General features: G+C 42.8%; 1 protein-coding gene across 1 annotated transcript; it reads left to right on the forward strand.

Moving 5' to 3' along the window:
- Positions 1-2,754: 2,754 nt before the first annotated feature.
- On the forward strand, positions 2,755-14,798 carry PANX1 (pannexin 1; the record flags this gene model as incomplete). Its single annotated transcript, XM_009577612.1, has 3 exons — positions 2,755-2,894; positions 12,892-13,115; positions 14,128-14,798. Coding segments are annotated over 3 exons (1,035 nt in total), but the record flags the coding sequence as incomplete, so codon positions are not given.
- Between the last annotated feature and the right edge of the window lie 214 nt (positions 14,799-15,012).

Raw genomic sequence — 15,012 nt, forward strand, 5'->3', positions numbered from 1 at the left:
TTGGCCAAAGACTATTGTGGCAATGGCTTAACGATTGCAGTCATTCATTTATTATTCCTCATCCTTCTCGCTGTGCATTTTAACTCCTTGTTGCTTTTATGGGCTTGGCTGCTGCTTTTCTTTTTCCCCTTCTGTTACTTGTGGGAGCAAAGGACGCGGAATGGCTTCATGTCACCAAGCCAGGAGGCAGTTCCTTTGATAGCAGAGAGCAATTAGCCTTTCATAAACTAGACCTGTGCATGCATGTGTGCACAGTGGGTCTGTGGAAGGTGTTTGGCCCTTTGCCTAATTTCTCCTCTAATAAAAACTACAGATTTTCTTTTTCACTTCCTCCAGAATAGCCCAACATAAAGTAAATTATCTCTATAGATTTATTGCTATTACTCCTTTAGAGGGGAGAAGGAAGAAAAAAAGATGGAAAATTGTGACCATTTTCAGATGCATTTAATAATCTGTGTTCTGTGTAGATCATGCACAAAAACAACCTCTCCTTTTAAGCCTTAACATTAACATGGTTAGTGCAAAGTTGTAATTTACATTAACAAGTGTTTACAACCAAGACTGCAAAAAGTTAATTAAAAAACAGTGCAATAACCAGAGTGTCCCCAGCTTCTGCTTGATGTTGAGCTCTATCTGCTTGGCTCCCAAGTCAAGTTGCCAAAGGTTTCCAATGTCCCTGCCGAAACCCCGGATCAGAAGAGCCAGATTCACTGCTCCGCTGCACCGCTGGCAGCAGCTATTCTGGTGTGAAGTTGTGCGCATAACTCTTTGGAGAAGGAGGTTAGCTGCCTTTTTCATCACTAATTTTGGAGAAGGAGGCTGGCTGCTTTTTCCTCACCAATTTAAACACTCCATCACTTTCAGTGGTTTCCCACCCGTTAACGAGAATGAACACATGGAATGTGTTTCTTGTTGCAGATACACAGACATGAATAGGACAAAGCATCTTTCTGAACACTGCTCGCCCTTTGAAAGGGTCACTTGTTTGCTGCTTCACACCGGGCACAGCCAGCAGCAGGAGGTTTGTTAAGTGAGGAGAGCAGAGCATAAATGGTCCCTCTCCAGTGGAGAACAGACACTCCAATTGCCTGCTCTTTTCTTTTTTTTTTTTTTTTTTCTTCTTTTTTCTGCAGTGTATTATTTCTTGAGCTTCCACAGCTAATGGAAATTCTCTGGAAAGCAGAAACTCCCAAAGCTTTGGGAGAGTGCAAGTGCTTGTCTGGTGCCAACTTTGCTAAATCACATGAGCTCTGGTCTGATAAACAGTAATTTGTTTTCTATAAGGGAGGCTTGTGAGAGGTCAAACCATGTCCTTATAATACTACAGCCTTAGAAGTAATTATAATAGTGACTCATAAGGAAGGACTTTTATTCATAATGCTCCTTGACCGTGCTATGTTGTAAAAAGGCTATACAAGTTACAGGGCAAATGCGGTTGGCTCCTGTTACAAAAGAAGTTCTTATTCTCTAAAAGCTAAATGAGCGAAAAGGCACAAATGATACAATCTTATACAAAATACTTTTTCCCTATAAAGCACACAGTGATGCCATTAGCACTAATTTTGATGAACATATTAAGAAAAAAAAGTAGCGGTATTTCCCCCCTCTTGCCCTTTTGATATTGGTGTTGTGTTGGAGGAAGCATTGGAGCTTGCTCTTGGAAGAGGGATGTTCATGGAAAAGCCATCTCCACTTTGTGTCATCGTTTGGTGAAACAACTGTCCTGTTTCAACATTTAGGAAACGTGGGGTTTTTTGCTTTCACTACCAAAGCTTCAGAAAGGAAATCAAAACCCCTCATACTGTTTTACTAGCTCTCATCCAAGGAGCCACTGATACTCCACATCCAATAACCACTCTTCCTTGTTGAGGTATGCTGCAGTAAGAGTCAACTGGTGCCTGTAGCTGGTCTGAGCAGAATTTGACCCTAAGGCTGAGGCTGGCTAAATAGCTGCTTTTGCTGTCAGTTAGTGCTCTGATCTTAATTTGAAGCTCCCGAGCAGCTGGAGAGGTGCTGGGAGTGAGTGGGGATGGTGGTGGTACACCTGTTCTGGGCACAGCACGTCACTGCGCTGGTGAGGCAGGATCTGGCGCCCTTTGGAGGTGTCTGGAGGGCACGATTGCTCTGCCAAAAGTTACATGAGGAGATCCTTGTTTTCACATGTGTAACTTGAACCCCTCAAAACTCATGAGCAGTCTCGGAGACAGAAGAAGTGGCAGCACCCTGAGCCAAACTTGCTGTTGCATCACTGCAAGGACTTCTGGGCTGTGGGAATGGTGTTTGAAGTCTTGTTTCAATAAACATGTAAGCGGTAGGTTGCGCATTTGGGAAACACAGTGGCATGATGGTGCGTGGTGGTAGCTGTTTCCTCGGGAAACCATCCTTATCTGGTCACACTTTTTATCTGCTGGTTCCCCTTTGGCCAACCTGAGTCAAGTGCAAGCGAGAGAGACAAGTCTTGGAGGTCATGTTCCCCCCAAAACTTAAGAAAATACGCCTAAAAGACAAGTGCTTCTAATATACTGTCTCAACCCTTAGGAGACATCAGAGAGTCCCTGTGGGCGTTTAACCCTTTGAGTGCAGTGGGAATTCAGCGACTCTCCTCCCTGCAGAGCTGCTGTGTTTCGTTCGATCGCTTAACCTAATAGCTTTGGATACCATGAAATCCTGAGTGCGAGCTTTTCTTCCTAAACTTGATTTCTTTTTTTTTAATCTTCCAAGGACGTGATGATAACTTTTGCTTTGTTTTCCCAGGTGCTCAGATAAGCTGTTTTGCACCCAGCTCCTTCTCCTGGCGACAAGCTGCTTACGTGGACTCCTACTGCTGGGCAGCTGTGCAACAGAGGCAACCATCCCTGAACAACTTAGAAAACATTCCCCTGTGGCTGCATAAAGTATGTACAGATCTCCTTCTCCTGGAAAATTATCCCCATGTAGAAGCCTGCTTTTGCCTCACTTTTCTTGCTCCTCTCCTCTGCGATAGTCCTTGGCTTTGACTTAACTCTCTATTTTTAGGGAGAATGTTTTCTTTCCCTTGCTTCCAAAGAGGGTAGTACTAGAGAAAGTATTTTCTGCTTTTAAATAAAGGGTCTGTCGTGCTATAATAACAAATATCACCAGTTATCTGACACAAGAGTAATGTTAATGTTGCTGCGTTGCCCTGGAGCTGAGTGTCTCACTTGGCTTTAGCCAGGACCTATTTTAAAATCAGGATACAAGACACAACAACTGTCCTAATGCTTGTATCAAAAGCTTACTTTAGGAAATCAGGATAGTAAAAACGTTTTGTATTTTTACTGCATTACACTTGGCCAGTTTTGCATGGAGAGGAACTCATGGCAGATGGGCATTTTGGGAGAGATGAAATTCATCACTGGTACCAACAGGTTTAACCCTGTCTTCAGCGTGCTCTTCTGAGCTTCCACAGGTTATTCCCTTGCAAACCGTGAGCTGGCTTCACTGCTCCGGGTAAAGCGTCGTCATACTGAATGGACAGTAAGAGACTTATTTTATGGGTAAAAAGTGCAGTAGGTACTGAGATACTTGAGCTGGCTCAAAGCGGTTAGCCGAGCTTTGGCAGGAGTTACAAACTCTGAGTAAATGCCATGTCAGCGCCTGGAGCTGACTCAGCTCGAGAGGCAGCGTCACCCTGCTCGTGCAGTGCTGATGCCAAAGTAAGCAATGCTGTTGGAACTCTGCAAATTTGGGGTGTTGTGTGCTGTCTTCCCCTGCCCTTTTATTACTTGCCCCAGCAAATAACCCCTCTGGTACCTGGGAGGGGAGGAGAACCTGGTGTTAGATGGACCTAATTTCTGGGACCTGCAGCATCTGTATTTTTGGGTTTTGCTGGTGTATGCCATGCCTCAGCTTTTATTATCCAGTCAGCTGGTGGTATCTCCTCTGAAAGGCTATTCAGGGCTGTCTCTGATTCGTTTGCTGACTCAAATCACTAACTGTAAGGATCTACTACTGCCTTCTCCAGTTAGTTCCACTCATAACCTTGACCCAACGGTCTTGCATTTCATGAATATTAAAGCCAGACTTGTTGGTTTCTAGCCTGAACTCTTCCTTGCTCAGTCAGTTCTCCACTTCACTTCAGCCAGACCTTCTACAGAGGCCAGTCGAAGCTGCTGGGACATCTCGCAATGCAGGCAGCTTGCGTGGGTGGAAATTCCACCTGGAAATCTAGATAAGTTGCTGCCCCTTTCTCTTGAGGGAATGAGTTCTTGTTACCCGACTTCTCTATGTTGAATTTTATGCCATAGTCACCTGCTGATAGCTGTAAGTCTCCTAGTTTGCCAGCCATGACTAATAGCTTAAGTAGTCATACTTTTATGATGCAACCCATGTTAATTTGCTGACTGGTGCTGTCTCAGGAATTGGTGCAGGGCCCTTGTTCCCACAGTTCCTCCATGATAGCTTAATGGTATGTGATGTTTCCTTGTAAATGCCCTGCAGTCTGGCTGCAAGGAGTGTGTCTGAACAGCTGAGTCAGAGCTTGTAGCAGAGACTGGGTGCCTCCTCTTAACCTCCTTAGTCACCTACCCTTCCACTGAGCCCGGCACTAGGAGCTGCAGATACTGTTTGGAGGCCAGTATTAATTAATATCCTTCTACGGTTGTTCATCAACTTCTATGCTTAACAAGTTTCCAGGGAAGGAGCGGTGTTACAGCTGTTGACACTGTGGTGGGAACATCTGAGGGTGTTTGGCTGTTGTTTGCATCCAGGGCCAGCAGCTGCCGGCTGCACTGCTGGTTGGTTTGCCATCGGGGCTGATCGCTTCTGCAGGAAAACAGGGCTTGGGTTGTCTCCTGGGGCAGGCTGTGCGCTGCAAAGTACATACAACCTCATTGCTCTGCAGATTTTGGCTGAATAGCCATTTTTAAAATGGGCAGAGCAGAGCATTTGTGGGAGCACAGTGATGTTAATGAGACAAGGGAGCCTTCCTAAGCTCAGGTGAGAGAAGATTTGACTCTGCAGTGCAAGGGCAGGGATGCACGTAGAGGGACAGCGGGGATTGTTAGGCCCAATTTTTCTTAAGACAACACTTGAGACTTTTTTTCCTGCTTTCCTCCAGCAGTGCATTTATTTGCAAAGCACCTCAGGTTCTTTCTAATACTCTGACTCACTTAGCATCTCTCTATGTTAGCGTGCTAGAAGGCTCCATAAGAAATGCTTAAGGAGGCATTAGATTATGGTTTTGGAGGACTGAAGTTGTAGGCCCCAATTCCTGATTGAAATGGATGGATTTCCTTATGGCATGCTCCCTGTGCTCTGTCAGAAGTGCTGTCAAAGGTTTGCGTCCTAGGACAGTGCTCATCATGGTATAGAGTGGAAGCAGGACTGTGTAGCTCTTGGTGAAGAAGCCAACTTGCAGCAACTTGCCCTGCTTTTGTTCTAGGCATCTGGTTGCTCTGAAGGATTATCAAAATGAGGTTGCGTTACAGAAAAACTGAAACCTTCCAATTTCCCTTCTATTTCAGAGTACAAGTTTGCATTGGGATTTTTGGTTTTTTGATCAGTAAAATGTATGTTTCAGTTTTGGGCAATCCCCGAAGCTTGGGCACCTTTGCCTGCTGTCCTTTCTGCTCTGGGAGATCTCTCCCAACACTTGAATTTATCAGTTTGGAAACTTGTTTTGGCGTGGAGAGGAGGAGCGAACTGCAACTTTCTGGGTTCCCTGCCTCTCTAGAGGTCTGTGCACTCCCAGAGGGTGCCCAGGGCCTCTCTCCTTGGAGAACAGGATTTTTGAAATTTCCAGTGATACTGGAATAACTCTTCACGCTGGATAACCCTTAGCAGAAAGCAAAATGAGTTGTGTACTCAAATGCACAATTCAGGAAACAAACTATCTGCAGATAGATAAATGGAAAGAAGAGACTATGGTATGTCCTGCATATATTCTTAGTTTAACACTAAGATTTCCTCCTCTTTGTCAGTGAAAAAGCTGACAAAATGCTTATATGGTTGAGTGCTCTGACAAGACTCATCTTCAGGTTTGTCATTGATGAAACTTAGTCTGGTCAGGCTTCGCTCTTCTGTTTCTGTTTTCTTCTGGGGTTTTCCATTTGGGCTTAATTCCTTCAAGAGGTTTCTTGTATCTATCTGAAGTGTCAGAACAGAGATACTGGTTTCTGAAGACGAGTGGGAAAGAGAGACGGACAGTGCTGATGTGGGATGGAAGTCATGTATGTGCTCCCTCTGTGCAGATAGTTTGCTTCTTGTCTCTAAAGATGACTGCTTCACCTGACAACTTATTTTGATAAAACTTAGCTTGATCCTTAACTGGAATAGAAGCAAGCTTTTGGCCATTGTGTGTGGGCAGTCCTTGCAGTCCAGTGGAGGAGGAGACTGCACTGCGAAGCCTTTTTAGTCTGTAGTGCACAGAGAAATTTTTTAAGTTTTTAAGCGGTATCAAAACAAAGTAAGTAACAGGTGGGGTAAAAAAGGTCATGTACGGTTTGAGATTCACTTTCAGATCTGGAGGCAGGATATTGTCTCAACCACATGGCAACCTTCAGAATGATGAGTCATTTATAGCTCACGTTTCTGCCCTGAAAACCAATGAAACATCTGCCATCGGCTCAAACAGGAGTGGGATCATATCCAGAGGGAGCTTAATACCTTTGCTTCTGGAAACACGTCGTTGCTGTCGTTAGCTTGTTTGGGGACTGGTGCCTTTGCTTAGGCTATTCACAGTGGCATATAGAAATTTGGAACTGAAGAAGCAGATACTTCACTATGATCTTATTTTTTAGTGAGAAATATTTTCATCTCAAATGAGTGAAGACACTTCAGTGCTTCTGTCTTTGTTGAGTGCTGTATGCCAATGAATTTTCTCAAGGCTGTAATTCAGACCTGCGCAGCTTAACAGATTTGTGTTATTGTACTTAAAGTTAGTGTTTGACCACTATTAGGTATGGCAGAAGTCTGAATGCTTGCAGTCACTTTAATAGTGTTTGCCCGGAGGAAATAAGGACTGAAGATGCAATAAAATTAGAAAACTGTTGTTTTCTAAATGTTGCTGAAGTGGTTCTCATCTTCTGCCAGCCATTTTTATCCAGACCTTGGCAAGCTCCCTGTAGATTAGGTCCTTGAAAATGCCTATTGGGTCACACCACCCTTGGCAGCTGTATTTTCTTTGGATGATAAAAGCATATTTGAGCTTATGAAGAATTTTTTAAAATGCCTTTTTAACTTATTTGCTGTGTATTTACTGGATCTTAGCACAGTTGAAGCTAGGGTTGTTATATAATAGACTATTGTGTGGTTTTGTCTGATTTTTCCTTTCACCTTCAGGAGAGTGTGATGGTAATGCATCTTTAAAAGACAGTTTCATGATTCCAGTGTCTTATGTGCTTATGCAAACAGATTACTCAAACACTACTTCTTCTTCTACACCCGTGCATATGTTCTGGTTGAATAGTTAGCTGGTTTCTAACAAATTAACTTAAACAGACTGATGTCTTCAAAGCTTATTTCCCTGGCCTCCCAATAAATGGTGAAAAAAATAATGTCATGAGAATATCAGGAATTCATTTTGGTATTTCTAGTGCTAGCACCGTATGTGTATTTATCAGTGAAAAGCTATGCGTGTGCATCGGGAACTGAAATGTAGTGAAGATGGTTCATGCCATTCTGAGTATTTATCTGAATGTAGATGTTCACAAATTCTGGTAAGACAGAGTTGTTTTGGAAAATATACATTCAGTTTGTGCAGGTAATCTTCATGAGAGGAGCAAATGGAGGCACTTGAATAAATGGTCATGGCTTCGAAAGAGTTCAGTGTGTTAAATAGATTTCTAGAGCTCAGACTGCATGCATGCAGGTTATTTTTCTTCTCCATTCACAGCAGCTAGTATTGATTTAAAATTGCTCAACCTGTTTATGGTCAGTGATGTAAGAAAACAGCACACATCTTTGAAGTGTAAACGTTTTGATGTGTATCAGTTATTTGCTTTCATGATAACCTTTATAGCTGCTTTTGCAAGTAGAACACAAGTCTGAAAACAACGTGTTGTGCTGAGATGGGGGATCAGGGCTCTGCATCGTAACACCCCTGGACATCCTATTTCCTAAGCTCTCACTGTCCAGAAAGACCATGCTTTCTGCATTGCAGGGCTTGGTGGAGTGTTGTGCCACAGGCTACCAAACAGCTCGTGTCAGATCTGGTCCTCTGTTCATCTTTGACTGCGCTGTGGGATGCGTTACTCTCGGAGTACAGCCGTGAGATAGAGAGAGGCACTAATTCTGCAGTTCCCATTTCAGTTCCTTATTCAGAGCAGTGATGTTGAACACCCATGTCTTTAGCTTGGAAGAAGGAATCCTTCTCTGCACTGATTTCTGCCTGGATTTCAGTGCCTCATCAATACCGGTTAACATGGGCTTCGGCAGTTTCTGGTGTTGAGTTGTCAGACATATCCTGCTCAGGTATCGGGTGCTCTTGGCTTTCAGAAGGACTAAGGGTATAGCCTGTAATGTATGCAGTGCTCAAAGGTCTGTCAAATGAAATGAGCTGCAGCAGTACAGAACGAGGGGCAGTTGACCTCTTGGCTTCCTAGTGCTCTGCTTCCTTGGGAGCTTGCTGTCCCACCCAGCGTGCCATCAGATTAAGGGACAAGCAAGGCAGGTGAACCTGCTGTAGTTTTCAGGAGCTCAGCAATACTTAGCAGAAAACATATAGAGGACTCTAGTTTGAGTCCCCGGTGCATGTGCTACTAGTTTTGTCTGTCTCATGCTGAATACTAATCATACAGTATCTAAGCCTAGTACCTTCCAAAAAGTTGGATTAGTCTAGCTGAAGCTCTGCTCTTCTGTTTTTGAGTGGCAAACTTGTTGCGTCTTTGCCTGTCCTTTTCTCCATGCGGCTGGGTGGAAATGAAGGCTCAGGGCATCCAGGTTGAAGCATGGTGTTGTAGCCCTCAATGCACTTTCACTAATAAAGTTCAGAAAAGAGCATTTTGCACCATAGGATGTTGTGTCTGTTCTAATGTATCTGTTCTAATCTGCTTTCAGAAGACCTTTCTTCAGTTATGCAATCTCATACCATCTTAAATCCAACATTGTGAACGTGCCATTGAAAAGGAACTTGATAAGTAGGCAGCGACGGAAAAACTGAGTTTTACATTTAGGGCAATATCTTTCTCTGGTATATCTTTGACCATCTAGTTCTTGAAGTCAGCGACACTTCCCATTTAACATAAATACTACTAACTCTCCAAGACTGAAGTAGCATTTCCTCCTTCTGTATTCGGTGCCTTGGAAGTAAATACATAAACCATAAAAGAAAGGCATATGGCACATGCTTATCCGTGTATGAATACCATGGAGTCCTCTTCTTAAAATGGGAAGTCATTACGTGTGACTGTAAAATGTAGTCAGATGAGCTGGATAATCCGAGTCTGTTGCTCTGAAACCTAGGACTCGTGCCAGATGACTTTGCATTTTCACTTCTGCCTGTTGGTTCAGGCCTTAAATTTTAATGATTCAAAACAATTTGCTAGTTATCTAAGCCTACTGTTAACAAATACAACAAGCATATCTTTCATTTTTAAAAAAGCCAGAATCCGAGAAGGATGGAGTCATGCATCAAGTGCTGTGGAAGGGCTTTTGTTTCCAAACAAAAAGAGCTGGACTAATGGTCACGCTGCCGCTCTGGTTTTGAGACCATTCAGAAAAGAGCTGCATAGTGTTTTCTCATGCTGCCATAAGCTACAGCTTTGGGAGTGATGAGAGCCTGGCGAGGGGAAGCCTGGTAAACATGTGGCAAATGTGCCTTTGCCCCAGCGGTGTGATGCTTCTAGGTGAAGAGGCAGTGGTGAAGGAGTCGGAGAGAGGAGGAGGTGCAAGGGAAGATGGCAGAGGCTGGTCTTCGTAAGACAACAGTCTGTCATGAGGCAGGGTAGATGGGTGGGATCGGAGGAAGTCTGGGGCAGAGCCACAGGGGTGATGCCAATGTGCTACATAAGTGCAGAACGTGCCCACAGAGTCTTTTTCTAGGTATAAAGGAAGAGATGGGGACTGGGACAATGGAGGTTTTGGGCTGTGACTTCAGTGTGTCAACTGTCTTGCCTCTTGCCACATGTCGTGCAGGCCTCAGGGTAAAGAGATCTCAAGGATTAATCGGATACTGCTGGTGGCGTTACCAGTTTTGAGGGTCAGAAAGGGAATTCATAAATCCTCTGACGCCTGTAAAATTTCAAATGAGTGAGTAGTAAAGACAAGTGGTATAAACTGATGTAAGAAGCTTTGGCCACTCCTTACTAAATCAGATGTTTCTCTGTCGTTTCTTTCCCCGCCTGGCACCAGCAGAAGGGTGCTAAGAGGTGTATGACACAGAAGCAAGTGAAGTCAAACAGGCTTTGCAGCAGTCTTATACAAGCTGCCATTTGTTAAGGCCTATGGGAAAGGTGTTGCAGCAGCTTAGAGGAGCTTAGATAAGTTTAAGCTGTGTTTGTAGATAGATAATTTCTAATTCTACATAATACAGAATTCAGAAGACTGAAAGAGCCTGGCTGTGAAACCATAAAGCTTTGGGTAGACCAAGGCATCCAGGACTTTGACCTGAGAGACCAGGTGGCATTGTCCTCAGAGATAAATATGAAGGGCAGATTCTTTGTGTTGACGAGATGTCTACAAAAACACATTGGACATGCCAGAGCTTTACATCTCAATTGGAAAGGACAGATCTGGGAAAAAACCCTAGATGGTCTGAGGTTACCTGCTGTGTAGAAAGAGGGAAGAGAGGAGGTGGTGAGGGCAGAGCTCTGCACAGTTTCTACAGGCTGCTGGGGGTAGGGGAAAGATCATGTCAAGGGTGCAGCAAGTAGAGCTGAGAGCTGGGAGATGACAGCCACTAAGGACATGTTTTTGAGAGAATGAACTTGCTCAGTTCCATCAAAAGCAGTTAGCAGTTCAGAAGGACCCACGTCTCGGCTGCTGGCGTAGGTAGGAGTTTCTGGAGGGAAGAAATCCCTGATGGTGACTGTAGACAATCCATTCGGTGAGCATGGTTTAGTGGTGCAGAAGACAGTATGGATTCAGTGGAAGTACTGGGCAGATTAGCAGTCCCCAGCAATTCCAGGAGATAGAAGGAATCCCCTGATCCCTCTGGCCTGTGAGGTCAGTCCCCTGTGGTGGAGAGGGGACAGGCCACAGCTATGATGTAGCAGTACGGGGTTGATGCTCGTTCCTTGCTGGTGAGGAAGAGCTACCTCTAGTGGGATGTAAGGTATAATTACAGTCAACTCTGCTTTGTTAACTAGGTTTCTGAAAGTCTTGTTACTGGTTAGCCCATCCCTGCAGGATTTCTGTTTCAGTTTTAAAAGGTGAGCCTTTCCTGAAGTTTTCTTTCTTGAGGGCTTATCTAGAGACTGAAGTAGCAATTTTGGCCAAGTTCAATTGTGTTGCTACTGAGCAGAAATGGTTAAAGTATGAATTTATAAGAAGGGTTGCAAGGGAAAGCTGACCTTTAGATACAGCATCCTCTGTTTTCTGTGGCTATTTAGTGCTTTTCATGGCTTTGTCTTACTGTGTGTCACAAATTTCTGATGTGACTCCTGTGTAGAGAACATGCGCATCCAGAATGATGGTTCATATTACGGTCTACAGTTGCTGATGCAGTTCCTTTAAGAAGTCATGTTTTATTTATGTGCTAATATGTCATATGCTTTCCTAGTACTAATAACAGCATAGGATTTTGCTTTAGTGGTAGGTGATATTAGAAGTAGCTTTCCTGGATAAAATGTTCAATAACATCAAATTATTTATTTTGTGCATACAAAACTTAATCTCTCTTGATTAATGCAAACACAAGTTATCGTGTTAATATTAGGTCCAGATTCTCCTCTTGTTAAATATCTACAAATGTAAGTGGAGCTGTTCCACTTGCACTGATTAATGACTTCAGTCCAGGTTTCCTCTAAAATTCTCCATTGGCTTTTTCAATGAATGTGCATACGTGCGTGGCTGTAACAATTAAGATGCCTTAAAGCTCTTTCAAATTTGTTCACCACAACTAATTTAAAATTCCGTAGGAACTGATGCTGGATTTGAGTTAAATGTGCTTACTATCAAAAGTTGAATGTAATGAATTAGAGATTAGCCAAATTTGCATTACATTTTGTTAACGAACTGCTTGTCTAACTAGATCTTGCGTCATGTCTTTCATTACCCTTTGTCTTTCTTCTCAATGCTGCGTTAACACCGGACCATTCTGATGCCATGTGTTGGTTTCCATCTAAACCAAGTCATCTAAAAATATTTAAACACCCTTAAATATTGCAACTGTAGTTTCATCCTTTACAGTCTCTGTATGTCAGGCACTCTGAACAGACATGTGTCTTTGCAGGCAGATGCAGCGCTATAAATGGTCTATTCATTAACCTCCTGATAGCTAATGGAGAGCAGGAGAGATTTTGCCGGTGTTTGGAGCATTTTAGTTGCTATGGACAGTGGTGACACATTTGGGAGGGAGAGTTACATGACACTATCCTCTTCCTCCAGTCAGCCTCTCTGATACTGCTTTGGTTGCCTTTGCTATTTGTGGTTCCCCAGATTAATGCTGCCTCTCTCAATTTCAGCTCCAGCACTGCAGTTCTGAATATGCAATGACAATGTTATCAGGATCATGGTAACTTTATTCCGCTTTTTTTTTGTTGTTGTTGCAAAGCTCTAAGCAGTAGCAAGGTTACTGGAGCCGTCTGAAAAGAGAATTTGCTTCCCCGCATATCCCCAATAACCACAAAAGTGGGTTTTACTAAAAGCATTTAAATAAAATTATAGGGAATTTAATAGGCCTATAGGGAACTTACTAGACTTGTAGGGAATGATGGTGACTGGCTGACATTTTATATACAGGTAGAGCCTAATCTGAATTTTTTCTGCCTTCAGTTCTTCCCATACATCCTTCTGCTCGTCGCTATCCTGCTGTATCTGCCATGCTTGTTCTGGCGCTTCACTGCAGCACCTCACCTTTCTTCAGACCTGAAATTTATTATGGAGGAACTTGACAAAGCCTATAACAGGGCAATCAAAGCTGCTAATAGCATCCGCAGTGGAGACCCCAGGGACCCTACTGACTTGGTTCCAGCTGTTAATGAGAACTTGACACAGAGGTAAGATGCTGGGGCTTGGCTTTCTTTGCTCTTTTCCTTAAGCTCTTAACAGATGTGACACCTGCACTCTCTTAGAAATTTATCGCAAAGGTTGAATGTTGACCTGACACAGTTTTAAATTTGGTTAAAAAAAAGAAGATATCTGAAATCGTTCCTGTGGGCACTCGGAGCTGGAACTTATAACTTTCTTTTTTCAAAGAAAACATTTGATGAGCTCTTCAGATTACTGAAGATGTCCTGATTTCTTTAGTTGTAATAGGTGTTAACTGGTTTTACCCACCACAGCATAAGAAACAGGGATGGCTGCAGTCCTCAGTTCTCAATGTTCTTGGCAGTCACTTGCACGCTGTCAGCAAAGTCTGTTACTTGTCATCTCCTGTCCTTTCAGATCTAGATCTGCAAAGATTCTGTTTAAAGAAAAAAAAAAAAACAAACCAAACACCAAAACAAACAAAAGCAAAAGCCCCCTCTCTGATCAAATTGGTGCACTTTTATAACCAGATCCAGTTTCTGCTTCATCCTAGGTCAGGGTACCTGTTTCTGTGGGGGGTACAAGCATGTGGGGGTACAAGCAATGCAATGGGGACTTAAGTTTGATCTTTAAAATATGGAGTTAGGTCTTGACAATTAAAAAGTCTTCCAGTGTGCTATTACCAAACAAATGCTTGGGTAGTCTTCTTTTCCTCATGGATTTGTTTACTATACCTGTTTTCTATTGGAAAAGAACAAAAATATTTTTTTGCTGCGAGGGCAATACTTTTCCATTTTCCAATGTTTCAGGTCCAAGAGGCAAAAAAGTGACTTTTCTGTATTAGAGTGTCAATATTCTTCATTTATCTGCTATTCTGTTGTTTTTCTATTGACTTCAATAAAACTACCCTTGGTTTACCCCAGTAAGAGTGAATCCAATCTTGTGTCTATTTTAGAGTACTAGGTTTCTTTGAAATTTGACGTAGGTGAATGCTGCAGCATCTGATCTGTGTGATTTGGTATTTTTTTCTCTTTCTTTCAGTTTGTGGGAAATATCTGAAAGCCACTTTAAATACCCAATTGTGGAGCAGTACCTGAAGACGAAGAAGAATTCCAAATGCCTAATAATCAAATACATTATCTGCCGTTTACTCACTCTAGTAATTATTTTCATTGCATGTCTCTACCTGGGCTACTACATTAGCCTCTCCTCTTTGAGTGATGAGTTTCTCTGCACTATCAAAACTGGGATCTTAAAGAATGACACAACTGTTCCAGAAGTGGTTCAGTGCAAGCTTATTGCTGTTGGTGTCTTCAAAGTACTCAGCTATATTAACCTGCTAGTCTATCTTCTAGTCATGCCGCTGGTAGTGTATGCAATGTTTGTTCCATGGAGGTGGAACTCTGGTATTCTCAAAGTGTATGAAATCCTGCCAACTTTTGATGTTCTGAAACTCAAGTCAAAGTGTTTTGATGACTTAAGCCTTTACCTCCTCTTTCTTGAGGAAAACGTGAGTGAACTTAAATCATTTAAATGCCTCAAAGTGCTGGAGAACATTGCAGTTTCTGAGAAGTTTGATGTCATGCAACTTTTGGTAAACCTTGGTACTATTAAGACAGATATCGTGGATGGGAAGCCAGGGACAGCTGTGTTGGAGAAGCCTGAAGGAGCAACTACAGAAGAGCTGGAAAAAAATGCAACAGAGCTACAAGGTAAGGTGACCTGCTCTTTTTTTAAAAAGAAAAATCAAAGAAAGAAACACCACAAAAACACCACATCCAAACCTGCTGGTATAGAGAGAGAAGGAATCCATTAAACCAAAGCTTCATTCATGCAAAACAAAGCAGGTTTCATCTAGACGTGTATTCCTACCAAAAACAATTTAATATATTCTACAAGAAAATGGACCTGCTTAGACCTTGTCAT

This window comes from Fulmarus glacialis, unplaced genomic scaffold (assembly GCF_000690835.1).
Source record: "Fulmarus glacialis isolate BGI_N327 unplaced genomic scaffold, ASM69083v1 scaffold29765, whole genome shotgun sequence".
Classification (NCBI taxonomy): domain Eukaryota; kingdom Metazoa; phylum Chordata; class Aves; order Procellariiformes; family Procellariidae; genus Fulmarus; species Fulmarus glacialis.